Genomic DNA, 16947 nt, shown 5'->3' with positions numbered 1-16947 from the left:
GTAGGATTTTTGTATGTAATTTAAGCATCTGTAGTTAGGTTTTGAAAATGCCAAGCACAGAAGAGCTGCCCATCAAAAATTCAGTAACTAACCTTGTGTTTAAAATGATGCAACTCTCTTTTTCTTGTTTGTGAAATTAATTGCTCTGTATGTGGAAGCCTGGAACAGATAACTTGTGGACAGTTTGGTAGCTTTCTAAAAGGCTACTTATTATAAGAAGATCTGGATGTTTTTTAAAAGTATTTTTCATTCAGTTTTTGGTGTGAATGAGATGTATTATTGTCAAAGTGACAGGGCTTCATAAAGCAAAGAAAATGGCAACTGCTTAGAAGGATTCATCTGTCAGCTGTCTGTAATAGTGACATGCCCTCAGTAACAAGTACAGTGGTGGCAAACCAAGCCTGTGAACTTCCCAAACATCAAGGAAATAAATGCTCTTCAAGATTCATCTGAGCAAACTCTTGCTGATGTTACAGAACTGTGATTTTAGCCAAGGATGTTATGTGTACATTACCACAGTTCATCAGTATTGCACTGCTGATTATGCAGGAGCTCAGATACTTTTGTGAAAACTTTTTTGATTGCAAATGATCCTATCAGTCTGGTTTAAAAACAATCCATCATTTTGCTCTGACAATAAAGAATTTTTTTCCCTTTTTATTTTTATTTTTTTGCTTAAGCTGTAGTTTTGAAACTCCCCCGCCAGCCAAAAAGGTGCATCTGTCTCCACAGCTTTCTTTCCACAGTCCATCCATGAATGAGGAGGACTTGGAATTAGAGCATCCTACCCAACTCTAATTAGAGACAGAATTACAAGATTGTCAGGTGTCATTTGTACATCCAGAGTCTTCCCATAAATAACTTCCAGTTCTGTTTCCAAAGAATGCTAGAATGTGTCACAGTACAGACTGTGTGGTTTGTTCCTGTGCAGGTTTCCAGGACTTGGAGAAAATCCTGAAAAAATTCAAAAGGCCTTCTACTTACTGATGTCAGTACACATCTTTAAGGCTACTGTTAAACTGCACAGCATCTATTCTATCTAAAGCAAAGAAAGCACCCTATTCTTTCCAAAAACTTACCTCTCCCATACAATCAGCATAAGTACATTCCCTGACTATGTTTTTTGTCCAAAAAAAGGTGTCAGAAGGTGTCCTTCATATCTAGGACAGCTGGCAGCACCACATATAGACCTCTCCCTCTTTCTGTCTTCCACTGCTTCCCTTTCCAATATTCCCAGACAGCTCAAAAGAGGAATCCAGTAAGAGTAAGGTGTCTGCTCAGTAAGAGCTAGATTTCTCTTGACTGCTGATGACTAGATAGCACTGTTTTGTGAAAGCAGATTCAATGTCTGTGTGGCAGCAGATGCAAAAGGAAAGGCTTTTTTTGAGCTCTGTCAGCAGAACCTGCTGGCTTCAGGAGGGTTCTGTTGCCTTCAGCAATCTTTGTGTGCAGGTTGTGTGAGCAGCCCTGTGCAGCACTTGCTCCTGAAAGCTTTAAGGAGGGGAATGGCTGCTGGCATCTCATTTTCATAGGTCTGGGAGCAGAAAAGAACCTTGACAGGAAAGCTCAAAGGAGAGCCTGCATGGTAAACTAAAAATGTCCTTGAATAAAAAGGTTGTGACAAGTATGTAATGTGTTGGTGTTTAAGAAGAGCATTGCAGAGTAGCTGGATTATTTGCCTGGATTTCCCCATCCTTGACTCTCACACAGCAGTTTGGCCAACATTTGAGTGAAGGAGTGGTAAAAGTCTTTTTTTTCCCTTTTGGCTTTAGTTTTTTATTTCTTCTGTGCTTCTCTGAAATACTGAGGGGACTTAGGCCAAAAAGAGGGATACAGTGTAAAGCTGGAGGTAGTGCTGTTCTCTCTCAGGTGTGGATTCAGCAAGCTAATGTAGTGGAGGGCTTTCCTTTTGGTCAAAACAGAGCTGACAGGTAACATTTTTTTCTTGTTATGTGCTGATGTCACCTGTAGCAAGTCCTGTCCTGTGAATCTCAGCATCAATGTGGGCTGTGGTTTTAACTAATCATCCCCCTGCCCCAGTCCTGTAGAGGACTTTGGAACTAGTTTCCTGTTCTCTCCAGTGCCAAACTCTATAAATTGATTTAATTTTTTTCCAACACGCAGCAAGATTGATCTAGACTGCCAGGAAGTGCGTCTGGGACACTTTGGGTGTGTGTGCAGCAGTTATGTGACTTTCTCTTGAACAGGCAGCTCTTGCAAGAGCCAGAGTGGCCCAGAGATTGTTCCTTTGGACTCTGCTGCTGAGCTGGGCTTCTCTCAAAAGCTCTGCTATAATCAATAAGAAATGTTCTTGGATGAAGTATCTGAGAGTTCAGTTTGAAAGTGGAAGGTGGTGTGGATTTTTTTCCCAAGTGCTAATTGGCATTGGGTAAATTAGAAGTACAGCCCTATTCTGATATTTCATGGGTAAAATAAAGAAGTTAAGATGCTGCTTTCCATTCAACACTTCATTGCCCTTAGGACTCTAGACTGGAGATTTTCCAGTGGTAAACAGCCTTTCTGAAACACAATTAGCATTAATTAACATCCATGCTGGGAGTTTAATCAGAAGCAGCAGATTAGTCCTGTTTTCTGAACCGTCTTTTCTCCCCTTGGGTATGGCTGTTCTTGCACAGGCTGGAAACTTGTGTTTGCAGCAAGGAGCTTGTCCTGGGGCTTAGGTCCCCCAGAGCTGTCACAGGAGCAGCACTCACACATCAAAGGCTTCATGAAGAAATAAGAATCTTTCTGGGGGAGCAGATGCTACAAGCTTCCCTGGAACTACAGCATGAAATTTCTGTGCTGTAACTGAGGCACTTCCAGCTTTCCCTGTTCCATATTTTACTCGTGTCAGTTGCAATTAGAGCTTTTTGTTTGTGTGGGCCACTGAACTGGTTTCCTTGAGGAATAAAATTTCAAAGCTATGTGGTATATGTTAAAATCATAGTAAAAGTACTTTATTTTAAAAAATTTTGATACCTTATATAAATGTGAAGGTAGGAGGTAAGAATAGCTCCCTGAGGTTTCCCTCCAAATTGTTTGAAGGGTTACTTGTGCGTTATTTGCTCTTTAGTAGACAGACAGTGAGTTCTGTTTACTTGGTAGGACATACTCCACTATTGCAATAGAAGCAGTGTCAGAAAAGAATAAGTATTGGGGAGGGTAAATGTTTTTAAAAATTATAAATAGAGAAATGTACAAACTAAGAATGCTCTTTCAGTGTGGAGGGATGTGATTCCTGTCCAGCAAGCCTACTGTTTCTGGTTTGATTTTGGTTTTATATACAACCACTGATTAAGTGGCAGAATGTTTGGGGGTGTTTTGTTCAGTTACTTATTAGCTGGTTTTGTTTAAAGCTTGGGACTATCTTGGCTAAAATCAAGCTACAATCAAATGTTGTATGGACTTCTGCCATTTGTGATAGGAAAAAAAAATCTCTGCTGGAATCTGATTGGCATTTAAATTTGTAGAATTTTGAGGGCTTTAAGCTGAGCAGCTTGTAACAGACATGCTTAAAGGTTCTGTGGAAGGTTTTTTGTTTTCCTGGTGTCATGCCTGTTGATTGGTGGCAAAGTACTGTATCTGGTCTAAGTTGTATAGACTGTAAACAATACATGTTATATTTAAAAGATTGCAAGACTGTAAAAAATTTCCTCAGGTTTAATTTTATCATCACTATTCATATTTTTTTCCAGAAGTTTGGTGTTAATCAGTCTAAGCCAGAATTTACAGTGGATCTCAAAGGGGCTTTGATTGACTGGGCCTCGAAGGACAAATCCAGCAAAAAGAATGTTATTGAGGTAAATTATTTTATTTAAATGCAGGATTATATGCACTTCAATTACTGATGTATGAAATTTTCTTTAAGCTTAAAATCCAAAACTCATAAAACTGTGTTTTATCCACTTCTACCTGCTTAAATGTAGCTGTTGGTACCTGCAAGAAATGTCCATTTTTAATATGTCTGTATGGGATGTGCTTTGCAGTTTTAAGCAGACTGTTAATGGCTGTTCTCCTTGGTAAATGTTCTTGAGTGTCTGTGTATTAGCTAACAATTTTGCCAGTGAGAAGTTTAATTTGATTTAAGTGATTTTACTTTTGAACTGTAGTGTGTTTATCAGTTCTGATGATATCTGGTTTTATTTCTTTAAAGCTAAAAACCCGCCAAGGTACTGAGCTCTTAATTCAATCTGATAATGACAGCTTTATTAATGAATGGTATAAAGTTCTTAACTACACCATCAATAACCAGGTATGTATTTGTATCATGAAGGTTCTATTTTCACAGTAATATTATTTAGTAAACTAATTGATATAACAACTTCTAAAGTTTCATGTGCATCTTCATTTACTGATTTTCTTGAGAGCAGGCAGGAGTTTGAGGATATGGCAGTTCCTGGTGGTGGTGAGTGAAATATAATTAATAGTGGCAAAGGGAGAAAGATGGTCCACTGGCTTAAGATGCAGAAGGTATGGGCTGACATCCATCTGAGAAATGAACTTACTTCTCTGGCCAAATACTTGTTCTGTCTCAGTGACCTGAAAGGTTCTGATAGAGAGGGAATGAAAGGGGGAGGATGGCCAAGGGACAACTTAATGACATACATTTATTAGCATTTGATACTGCTCTTCACTTACTATGGCTGCACTAAAGTGCAGACTAAAAGTCCTGGCAAAATACTGTATTATCTCTTCTTATCTCACAACATAATGCCAAGTATTTAATTTTCAGAGAAGTGCTCAAGTGTTTGCTTTTGGTATTGCCAAATAGGATTAACAATTTTAAAACTCAGAAGCTGGAGGAGATCTTGGAGAAAATATTGCTCTCTATCAAGTTTACTTCATGTATATTCTTACTTTTTAATAGTTCCAGGCTTGGCTGCTGTCCATAAGCTCCAGTTTTGTTGCTTTCAATGCCAGTCAGTGGCTTTCATTTCTCTTAGCTCTGTTAGTGCTTTTCACATATGGGTGTTTTCCACCAAAACACAGCAAGCTAATATGAATGGTTGAGTTTCTTTCTGAGCACTTGTAGTTTAGTTCCTACTCTGCTCTGTCCCTGGTATGGGAATGTCATGGCCCTTAATACCCAGGCAAGGCAGAGTCACCCAGTCACTCAGGGACCCCTTCTCCTGCCTGCCCTGTGTAACACAGCTGAGGCCACTCCTTCCCTGCTTAATAAAGAGTGAAGATGGAAAGGCTGAGGTATGCTGAGATGTGAGGTATTATGTGTTAGGTTGAGGAATGGTGGAATAAGGAGAGTTTATCAGCATTCTGGAGGAAATGGTGATGGATGCTGCTGGGAGCTGGTAGCCAAGAGACCCAAGACTACAAGGTATAAGTCAAGAAAGTGCATTAGAGTACCTGATAATCTGAAGCATTGAAGCTTTGGGTACAAAAATCCATCAGATCTAAAGCCAACTTTTAATTTTGGAAAGTTTATGGTAATAGTAGCTGTGATCTCTTTCCCATGACCAAGGTTGCTAGCGTGACAAGATATTCTTCAAAAGAAAAGGCAGATCAGATTCTGTTCTCTTTGCTCCCTCAGGCTCTGTTGTGGCAATATCCTGTACAAGAGGAACCTGCAAAGGACGTGGCTGCTCTTTTTTAAATACAGAAATTTCCTCGTTTTTACTTTAGACTTGTTGCATAGTACAAACTAGATCCCAGATGACTTTTTTCCAAAGCATTTAATATTTTTAAAATATACCAATCCTAAAAAGCTTTGAGACCTCTTGGAGAGTGGCAGAGGATCCTTAATGGGGACATTATTTGGGCAGTCGAATATATTGATCTGTGATATGTAAAAAGGCTATCCAGTTTTTGAAAAGGAACAGGAATGAAGGTGTTTAAAGGTAACAGGTTAAAGTACAGCTCAGTCCAGGAAGTCATGCTGCTGCTCAGTGCTCTGGAGTGCACAACCCTGCCTCATTTTTAGGGTTTCCTTCCTTGTAAAAGAAGGTACTCTGCAGTCAGATTTTGGCAACTGTGTAACAGTGCAGTTCACTTCAGTTGAAGTACAGTAAGACATGCACAGTTTGGGAAGGGAATATGTTGTACTGAAGCTGAGGAAGCTTCTTTCCCCATTTCCTGGTATGTCTGCAGTCACACACATAGCCTGGGCTGCAGGTGAGATCAGCAGACACTGGAATCTGCCTCCACACTTCAGCATGATCTGTGTTTTCACTTAACAATGTTTAATGAGAATATGCTGAGTTAGCAGGAACACTGGGAAAGAATTTTAGACACTGATACACTTATTTTTCAGAGTGAATTCAGTGTATGTTTTGACAGTAGTGAGATCTTTCCAACTGATAGTTCCATTTTCTATTAAGCAAATTTTACTTATAGAGAAAAAAAATTGGGTAAATGCTCTAGAAATTTTTTTTCTAATCCATCAATCAGGCATTTCTGTGGCAGACCATTAAATAGCTGATGTTTTTCTATTGGATTTGGAAAATAACCCCAACCAAAAATAATTTCTGTTGTTTATGGGTTGATGTAATGAAGTGTTGTCATGAAAGGTTGGTTGTACTTTGTTCAATGTCCAGCAACATTTTCTTTATTGAGTCTTATGAATAAATAGTGTTTCTCAAAGTTACTCACTCTGCCAATGAGAGTTGTCTCTGAAGATGTTTAACATCTAGAGTTCAGGAAAGAACAAACTGAATGTTATTGTAGGGGGAAAAACTGTGTATTGTAGAACTGTCTGCAGGAAATGTGTGTGTTAATGCTGTATTTTCTGAACTGGCAAACTAAGCACTGCATATCTTCTTAAATCCAACAGGTAATAGAGTCTGATGAAGCATTAGATGATGAGGTACCAGATTCCCCTGGAGTGGAAAAACAAGACAAAGAGAAAGACAAAGAGAAAGAAAATAAAGACTCTAAGAAACTTCGTTGTGAGTTGAAAATTTTCCATTAATTAATTCTAGCGATGGCAGTTTTCATTTTCTGCATCTTCAGTATTTTGTGTAAATAGGGAAGAATTCAAAAGGACAGCTAAAAAAGAAACTACTGGAGTTTGGAAACAATCTTAATATAGTTCATCCTACATCTTGGTGCTGCTTGGTAAATTTTCTTCCATGTTTTATTAATCATACTTTAAAAAAGGAAGAAGAAGAACAGAAGTGTGAAATGTCTTTAGCTCTTGTTGTATGACACATTTAAAACAGGGGAAAATAAGCAGTGGTGAAATTAATTATTTTCAAGGTGTTGTCAAATGCACAGAAATAGTATCTGACTTACCAGGCAAACTGTTCTCTCCTTTCCTTCCAGGCTCTATATGAAATTTTCAAAAAAGTGTTTAATTATCTCAAGATGGTTAACCTAATGAGAGGCAGGACTGGTTTTGAAACACAGCTGCATTTTAAAATTTCCATATCAATTCCATACGTAAGCTACTGTTTAGTTGGTTTTGCAAGTGTTTAGTGATAGGGTTGTCTCAGTAGTTTGAGAAATGGATGCCATTTACAATGAGTTCTAGAAAGATAAGGAAAAAATTAGGGATGAGTTGCAAATTTGAATAGGTTTTTTTTGTGTTTTGAAGCATAATTTTTTTTTCTTTTAATACTGGTTCCTTGGCTGATAAATGCAGTGTTGGTTCTGTGGGTAGTAATGCCAAATGTGTTTCTGTTTTCAGCAGTGAAAGCACCCAGCAATATAGACTCCACAGATCAGAAAAAGACCAAAACGAAGCTCAAGAAGTTTCTTACACGGCGCCCTACATTACAAGCTGTCCGTGAAAAAGGCTACATTAAGGGTAAATGAACCTTTTTAACAAAGGACATAATTTGACAAGCTGAATTTAGTAGTTCATGTGTAAAATGGGGTAAAATGGTCTAGTTTCAGAGTAAAATACATGTGTATAGTTGGTTTAACAAAAGTCTTGGATGTATAGTGGAACTGGTGATTGCTGTACTTCTGAGTGCTGTTACTGGCCATTAAACGGCTCGGAGGATGCCTCTCCCTCGGCTCAGTGCTGGCCGAACTGCAGTGAAAACTGGGGGCCCAGGAGCCCCTTTGGACTTGGACTCTCTAGCTAAGAAGCACTGCATTCCACCCTTCTAAGCTGGAAATCTAGATATCTGACCCTCATTTGTGCAAACAGGGGAATGAACAGCCCTTTGGGTACAAAGCTGAGTGTGTGCGCTCACCCAAGGGTGTTTTAGTCCAAGTGGAACCAGACAATCATGTGCCATATCATAAGAAATTAAATATTTAGGAAAACCAGGATGGGGTTACAGGAGTCTTAACTTAAACGTCTTTTTCCCATAACGTTTTTTGAATGTATACATTATTTTAATTGTTTCATGAAGAGTGTTACAGATACTCTTGAATCAAAGTTATGAAAGATTTCTTTTTGTCACAATTTGAGAGAACGGTATTTGCGCAGGTTTAAGTTAATGTGTTTGTGTAAATTATTGACTTGGTACTCATTGTAAAACTTCATTTATTTATTTATTTGTATGCTTTAGCAGGACTTGTAGGTGGTGCTCTACTAGGGTCAAAATAGCATATGGGTAGGCAAATAGCAGATCAAATCCTACTGTGATTTGCCTCACCGCATACTTTAACAGGTGTGCTTCTGTTGCATGTGGCATTTGATATATTTGTGTATCTGCAAATATAATTTACGTGTAAATGATGGAAATTTTGTTTGGAATAAGGGAGCCTTATTCCCAGACTATGACATTTTGCTCTGCTTTACAACTTAATATTCATGTCATGGCTCAGTGACGTAACTTCTGACATTGGCAACAGTGAACACTAAGCCAAGTTTAACTTGTACATGTGCGTGCTAATGACTGGATTTTTAATAAAGGCATTAAGGAATGAGGAGTTTGGTTTTTATTTAAAAGCTTGGTGTAAGTTTTAAAAGTTGGATGGGCACTGTACATTATTGTATGAATGAAGAATACAGAAGTCTTCATTTAAAAGCCCAGTGTACTTTGGTGGCTGCTGCAGAACAAGCTTAGTAAATGGAAAGCTTGGCAAATCCTGTATGACTAGTGAAAAGTTCTGGAAGAAAAAATCCACTTGAAACAGCATGCACTAAGTGGAGAAGGAACTGTGTTAAAGTTTTGTTACATGGAAAATCAAAAGTACAGACATTACTTTTAAGATGTGAAGAAAAAATACTTCTGTATATGTTGAAATTATTAAAGTCGAAGGCAATTGTAGCAAATTACTTTGTTACATGCTACTATTTTCTTCTGCTACCTAATCTGCATTGCTTTACCTGCCACAGCTGCATGCTAGCCTGGCTTTCTGCTGCGTGGGCTTTTTCAATCCTTTGCTACTGATTCTGCTTATAAAGCTCGCTGCGTGAGTAGCTGCCACAGCACCGAGGTGGTGTGGAGCACTGGCCTTATCATATCCAGCTAATAATCCCATTAAATGCCCATTTTCATACTGTAAAATTGGTTTTTTCATACTGTAAAATTGGTTTGGTGTGCTGTTTGGGTTTCCCAAAACACTAGTCAAGATGCAAGAGTTGTTAATCTACTGAAATTATTGAACATGAAAAATGGGCTAGGTGCTGTGCATGATGCAAATGCAAGAGCAGTCTCTCTTTTGCAGAAGCTCTGAAGTAAGACACACCAGATTCTGGGAAGATGGCCACTTATGTACCTAATTTAACAGAGTAAACAAACCAACAAACACCCCTTCCCTTTAAGAGTGGAATCTTTGCTTCTCTATCTCAAGACCCCATGTCACCCTCATGCATCTGAACAGAAGAAGCCATCTATTATTTGGCATCTTTGATGAAAGCCATAGAAATGGATCTATCAAAGATTTTGGTGATAAGAATCTGAGCAAGAAGAATTGACATGCTGCTAAAATTCACTGAGACATTGCAAGATTCTCCTCTCTGTCCAAGCTAATTTTCATTTTTGCTCCCTTTTATGATGGAAAATTCTCCCCCTGGATTGTGCAGTTTTGAAAATAAGACTCAGATTTACCATTGCCCATAAGTATCTGTATTTAGATTCTGATCTTGCAGCCAGGTCACCTATGCATAGTCAGACTTGCATCCGTTCAGAGCTCTGAGGTAAAAGTCTGTCATTTACAAATTTGTTTCAGAACTTAAAAATGTCAGAAGACTCTACATTAAAGTAAATTAATATATAATGCTGTGTTAAACAGTGGGTGCAGGGGAAGATGACATTTTGCAGGGTTTTTCCCTAAGCAATGCCAAGAGCTTTCACACCAGTTAAAGTTCATAATCTCTTTGAATTTTTAACATAGATTGCAATAAATGCATGTTGATCTTGGGACAGGAATGGAGTGTAACAGGACACATTTGGATCCATTACATCTCTTATAACATTGACAAAATTACTCATAAAGTATCACCTGATGGATTAAAAGGATTTCAGTAGCAAAACTTCCTTTCTTGTGTAGCTGCTGACGCTCTTCTTACTGGGAGCTTTTCTTGCTGAGTGCTGCTGAGAACTCTTTTCAAAACTTTCCTATTTCCTCTCCAATGCTGCAACAATTGTATCCAGTAGACTTTGCCCTTTGTAGAGGTTTGTTTTAACCTGAACTAGTTCTGTCACTCGTGTCCTGTTCCACTGTAAATCAGTCTCTTTACTTGGTTCCAGATCAAGTTTTTGGTTCAAATCTCACCAGCTTGTGTCAAAGAGAAAACAGCACGGTGCCAAAGTTCGTGAAGCTGTGCATTGAGCATGTTGAGGAACATGGTATGGTTGAATTTTTTGTTTACAAATCTCTCTAGCTCACCACTCTTAATGTTGAACATTTTTAATCTTAAAATGCTGCTGGTTTATTTAGGGAAGCTAATCTGAGACTTGTATCTGGAGTTAGCATTGGGTTTTCAACAGTGAGGACATAGGTGGGATCCAAAGTGGGGAGAGGGGAGGAAATCTTATATCTGAGAAACTGGTCTGCTTCAGTATATTTCAAGCTGAGGAAAAGGCAGGAGAGGCCCCTGGCAGCAAGGCTCCAAAGGAAGAGGGAGTACAAGAAGTAGTAGAAGAGCTCAGCTCATCAAGTTTTTTTTTTTCAGATTAAAAGTGAGACTATTGAAATGCAACTATTCATTTTTGGAAGGTTTAAGCATGCTAGCAATCACTTCTGTTAAAACTTCCTTGAAAGGAACTTTTAGGAAAAAGTTCTGTTCCTGCTCTGTGTATGCACTGACTGCCAGAAGACCAACCTGCTTGTTTGATGCCCTTCAGCCAGTTACACAGATTGCTGTATTTTATGCAGTTCTGGAGATTGTTAGTGTCCCCACATATTGACTCAGTTTTTGTTTGCTTTGATTGAAAAATATGTATTTGATATCTAACAACTGAGAACACTTTGTTTGAAAGCTACATGTGACATTCTGAGTTTTCTGCTGTAAAGCACATCTTCACATTTTTGTTGAAAATTTGTTGGTTGTGACTCCTGACTTGGCTGTAGTCTCTGTGGGTTTTCTTGCCTGTTTCTTGCTGTTGTCTTTGCCTTATCTCTTGGAAAAGATGACTGAGAGGGGATTATGGAATCTCCATAATCATCATTCAGATATTTACCAGTCCGTTAATCTGAGAACATTCCCTTGAGTATCAGGGTAAGTGTTACAGGGGAGTACATGTGAATTCTAAGGCATCTTCCATGGGATCTTCATTTAGCCTCTAGTCCTCTTTGTCAATGCTTTTATCTTATGGCCTGGGAGGGGAGAAAAACTGCTTCCATTGCATTACTCCAGCCTGACAAACTGCCACCTTGCTTGTGGCAGCAGGCTTTATTCCATTTGCGATCTGAAGATTGTGAGAAAGGGGTTATTTTGCTTTGTTCCTTTTTTTTTTGGTTTGTTTTTTATTTTTTTTATTTTAAAGGCAGGACTGCAGTGAAGATAGTGAAGTTTTCCTTTTTTAAATACCTGAGGGGAAGCTGACAGAAATGAACAGAATTTTTTTTCCTACCTCTCCAAGTCTTCTTCCTTCTACCAATACACTTCAGATCAGTTCTTTCTGTAAAGGAATGACTAGTGGATTATGGGGAAAAGGGATATGTCAGATGGTGCTGGTAACTGTGCTCTGTTGCATCAGACAACTCCTTGAGGAGCTACAGGGACTTGCAGGTATTCTGGCAACACTCACCCTCTCAGTGGCACTGACTCACCTGCTGCATCCAAGTGGCTTTTCAGATAAATTCTTTACCTCCTAATCACTGCTGAGTAACTGCAGTAGCAACCACAGAGACACAGTTTTCTTCTTTTCTGGTCAAGTGTGCAATCCTGTGAGGCAGAGGCTACCTATTTTAGTTCTGTAGGCTGTTGGGTAGCCATGAGTGTGCATGTGCATCATTCCTTCTTGTAAACCTGTCACTTGACAACTTTGAGATGCTCTCTATGCATGACTTGATTGGGTTTTTCTTAACCATACATTAAAAATTGAACATTGTATCCACAAAATACCTGGTTATTGCATGTTGGACTCCCATGTATTCCCTGCCCACCCACCAAGAGCATCTTAAACAAGACATCTGATCTCATTGGGGAAACTTGGAGCTGTTGCCTCATTACCACTTTAATAGGAAGTTTTAGAGATACTTTGAGCTCGATGCTGCCAAACTTGTGTCAGCAAATTAAACCCCCTCTGTTTTATATGCCCTGTCCATCAAAACAAGATAGTTTAACTTTTTATTTCTTTGTTACAAGGTGGGTTTCCTTTGCTTTTAATTTTGCTAAGTAGACCTATACATATGTAAGTTATTAAAATGGATTTATCCCTTTGTTTCAGGATTAGATATTGATGGCTTATACAGAGTTAGTGGCAATCTTGCAGTGATACAGAAGCTGAGATTTGCAGTCAATCATGGTAAGCTTCCTCCAGTTATATTACAATGGCATGTATTTTCATAATAGTTTATGAAGTCCATAGAAAGCTAAAAAAATTCCTCTGTAACTGTAGTATATCATGAGGAATGACTGTCATCCTTGAAGTAAAGTTACTTCAGAATTACAGAACTGACTGTGTAACATACCTTACTTGAAAAACCTTATATTCTGGAGGTTTAGTCTTGTGTGGACCATAGAGGCATTGCTAGAAAAGAGTTCTAAAAATAGATGGTAATAGAATTTGAGGAAGGGAATTTGTTTCAAACAAAATAACTCACTATCTTATGGAAAACCAGCAAGCATGTTAAGCTTTCACTAGCATTAAAATTGTACGTTTATGGGTTTTTTAGTGAGATTTGCTACTGCCTTTTAGTGGGGAGAGGGCTTAGCTCCTCTTCACTGTACTCTGTGTATAAACCCCTTTCTTCTGGCAGTATCTTAGCATAGCCCATCCAGAATCTGACCTCTCATTTCCTGATTGATTGGATCTAACAGCAAATTTTGTGTTATGTCAGCAGCTCCTATTCCCTTCTGGAAAATGCCCTAGGAGTAGGGGAACTGTATGTAGTGCACTAGGCAGAGTTTAGCCATGTCCATCTGCTGCTGCAGCTCTGTATCCCAGAATGGGATATAGAATGTGCTGAAGTGGGGCGAATCTTCACTGCTTTGAAAGCAGTAAGTACAGAAGAATAGTTGAGTTAATTAAAAAAAAAAAAAAAAGAAAAAAAAGAGCCTTTATAGTTGAAGTATTATCATTAATTATTTATTTTTCTCTCTCAGATGAGAAGCTGGACTTGAATGACAGTAAATGGGAAGATATACATGTCATTACAGGAGCTCTAAAAATGTTCTTCAGAGAATTGCCAGAGCCACTGTTCACTTACAACCACTTCAATGACTTTGTCAATGCAATTAGTAAGTCTGGAGAACTTGCACAGGGTGTTTGGATAAGTCCTGTACAATTCTAAAAATTATTTTGGACATCAGAAGGATGTTTTTGTTGTGAATGGGGTGACTTGTCTGGGTTCCTGTCCGTGCTGCTGGGGCCGGCCGGGAGGTGGCAGTGTCCTATCTTGGATTAGCGCTGCAAACCGCCGCTTTCCTGCACAGCCTCTGAAATTTTATGCTCAAGTTTTAAACAAAAATACTGAACTTTTGTTTCTCAACCTCACCCTTTTGCAGAGCAAGAACCAAGGCAGCGTGTCCCTGCTGTTAAAGATTTAATCAAACAGTTGCCAAAACCAAATCAGGACACCATGCAGGTACTCTTTAGACACCTGAAAAGGTAAGTAACAGATAGAAGGAAAGATTTTGTGTTGCTGATCTTTCATTAAAGATAAACAATCCAATTTAAAGTACCAAGTGACTGTTCTTACTGCATTTTTTTGTATTGAACTTGATAAAAACATGTATCAGTCTGTTTGGATGTGAGCTTGCAGAGCACCAGACTTGAGACAGTATGTTGCATAGTTGTGATGTTTGCTGCCAAGTCCTTTAGAGGGACTGTGAGAGGACCAAGAATGACATTTCAAAACAAGACTTTTTTCATAGAGAGGGGAATTACAGCAGCTGTATGTCTTAATAGCAAGACTACTCATTAAATAAATACTCTGAATAGCCATTTGCTTTGGGATGTGTCTTTTTCTGTCATCCTATTGCCCTAACACTGATAAATCTCTTCTTGTGTATTGTTTTCTCTTTCAGAGTTGTAGAAAATGGAGAAAAGAACCGAATGACCTATCAAAGTATAGCAATAGTTTTTGGTCCAACCTTATTAAAACCAGAGAAAGAGACTGGTAACATAGCAGTCCACACAGTATACCAGAATCAGATTGTAGAGTTAATTCTACTGGAATTGAATTCCATCTTTGGACGCTGACATTTTTCTTGGAGAAGAAACTGGAAGTGATGGGTTGGCAGCAGTACTCCATCAGAAGGAAAACCTCTTGCTGTATATGGTGTTTTATGTTTGTGGACCAAGCAGTAACTTGTTTTTTGCACTTTTGGGGAGGGAAGAAACAGGAGAAATGTTTGACCACTTTAATGCAAATTAAAGACAACACTTCAGATTTCTTTGAAAAGTTCAATATAAAAAATGAATTGAAAAGTTTCTAGTTTGCCTTTTTAAAGTATCATTGGAAAAATTTAATATAGGTTCATACACTGGATTTCTTGGAGAGTAAAATTAATAATCTCAGACTGGATAATCTGGAATTTAATCTCAAAATTCTTCCATATGATGGGGAAAAGTCCTACCATTTTTCCCAGTATGGAAAAATTCAGTGAAGTTACATCTTAAGCTTGTTTATTACAACCTACTTAGATCTGTATGACACTTTTCCAAGGGGTTTCTGCATGCCTGACTGTCCTAGACTTGCGCTAACCATTTGGTTTAGTCATTCAAATCTAATTCTTCCCTTGATGTCTGCTGCCCTCTGTTCTTCTTTTTCTCCTGTTTTTCTGTTGGTTTTTTTTTGTTTTGTCTTTTTTTTTTGTGAGGCTTTTTTTTGTTTTGTTTGTTTGTTTGTTTGTTTGTTGGAATTTTTTTTACTTCTTTCTTTCTTCCTCTTTTTTTCCCCAGCAGCCTCTCTGGAAGTTCTTTGCTGCTTCATAGAGCAGCACACTATTACACTATTTCAAACACTGAACTTGTAAGAATATCCAGCAATGGTTATTTGTCGTGGGGCATAATAGAAGTAATATTTAATAAACATGTTCATTTTTTCAGGGTATGTCCTGAGCTAAGTTTTGTGTTATACTGATCTAAAGCTAAAGTCCTAAGTAAATACCAACTGTAACACTGTATTGAGTTCTGGTATAATGCTGTGGTAGTGGAAGTTCATTCTTGATGTAAATACAGGCTGTCCTTTTGATTCCTGTATATAAGTCAGTTCCTGTATAGTTGAAGAACACTTTAGTCACACATTTCTAATCATGGGTAGATTAGCTACAGTAGCATATGTTTCCAGTGGATGTCTGGGTTTCAACAGGGAAACAGGTTATGGGGAGGGAGGGAGATCTAACTGTGTGCACTTTTAGATGTTAATTACATTTGCAGGCAAATAACTGTAATGCAAATGGTACTGGAGAAATACTGAGTGTGCTTGCTAAATTGTTAATGCACTACAAGAAGAGCCTTTTAGATTATTTAATATGTACAGGATACATTAGAAAAATGTATTATGAATTCTAACATCTGCAGATAGTGAAAGTCATGTTTTGATAGATAGATGTTTGATGGAATCCACTATGCTAAATTTAAGATTTTCTTTTTACATTAATGTAGAATAATTTGTAAAATTGGTTTTGAAAGATTTTGTTACAGGGAGCATGGTCTGCTGAAGATTTTTTTAAATGTATTTTTCTAGACTAACTGCTGTATCTGACATATTTGTTATGTCTAACCTGAATAAAGAGAACCAATAGTTCTTTTAGAGTTTACCATACCCACTTCAGACAACAGGAACCCCCTTTGAACAAGACCAATGCATCTTACCCCTTAGCATGGATGGATACCACTTGTGACAGAGCTGTCACACTGGACTGAAATATGAATGCCTACTTTATAACCTGACAATTTTAGGAACTTCCCAGTCCCCTTCTTTAACAATTTGAATTCTAACATGAGGTTCAGAGAGGGCAGAAGTAATTTATGGATATAAATTTGCAGTCTTTAAAACATATCCCAGCTTGGAGCGTGCTGTACAGGAAGCAGTTACATTGGGGAGGGGATTGTGTCAGTAGCCCTGGCTCTGCTGTGTCCCTGTCACACACAGCCCTGGCTGGCAGCAGAGGGGACGTGTGGGGACACACTGAGCTCTAACCAGATGGATGGTACGAGAATTTCACGAGCATAGGGCTTGCATGAAAAGTTTTTGGAGATGAGCGAGGAGATTAGTAACCTTGTGGCTTTCTCAGTGTCTTCTTGTGGTAATGGTGAAGTCTTGTGGTTTGTTGCAAAGCGACCTGGGTGAGAACTGTGAAAGCCCTGTCTCAGAGGTGTGGTGTCAGCCTCCCTCTGGGCTGTCACACCGAGCAGTGCTGAGCCTGTGCCCTGACCTGCTAGAAAATATTGACTGAGTTGGAATCTGTGGCTGTAC

At 38.6% G+C, this 16947-nt stretch overlaps 1 protein-coding gene across 1 annotated transcript in view; it reads left to right on the top strand.

The window, feature by feature from the left end:
* Nucleotides 1–16941, top strand: part of ARHGAP12 (Rho GTPase activating protein 12) — a 69453-nt gene extending 52512 nt beyond the window's left edge. The window contains 9 exon segments of the mRNA XM_005423889.3: nt 3699–3800; nt 4154–4252; nt 6785–6899; nt 7640–7759; nt 10605–10703; nt 12750–12827; nt 13628–13762; nt 14030–14132; nt 14552–16941. Of these exon segments, the coding sequence (XP_005423946.1) occupies nt 3699–3800; nt 4154–4252; nt 6785–6899; nt 7640–7759; nt 10605–10703; nt 12750–12827; nt 13628–13762; nt 14030–14132; nt 14552–14726 (1026 nt within the window). The 3' untranslated portion in view covers nt 14727–16941.
* Nucleotides 16942–16947: the final 6 nt, after the last annotated feature.

The sequence above is a fragment of the Geospiza fortis genome, unplaced genomic scaffold (genome assembly GCF_000277835.1).
Source record: "Geospiza fortis unplaced genomic scaffold, GeoFor_1.0 scaffold75, whole genome shotgun sequence".
Classification (NCBI taxonomy): Eukaryota; Metazoa; Chordata; class Aves; order Passeriformes; family Thraupidae; genus Geospiza; species Geospiza fortis.
Note: the sequence above shows the minus strand (reverse complement) of the source record. Positions and strands in the feature narration are given on the sequence as shown.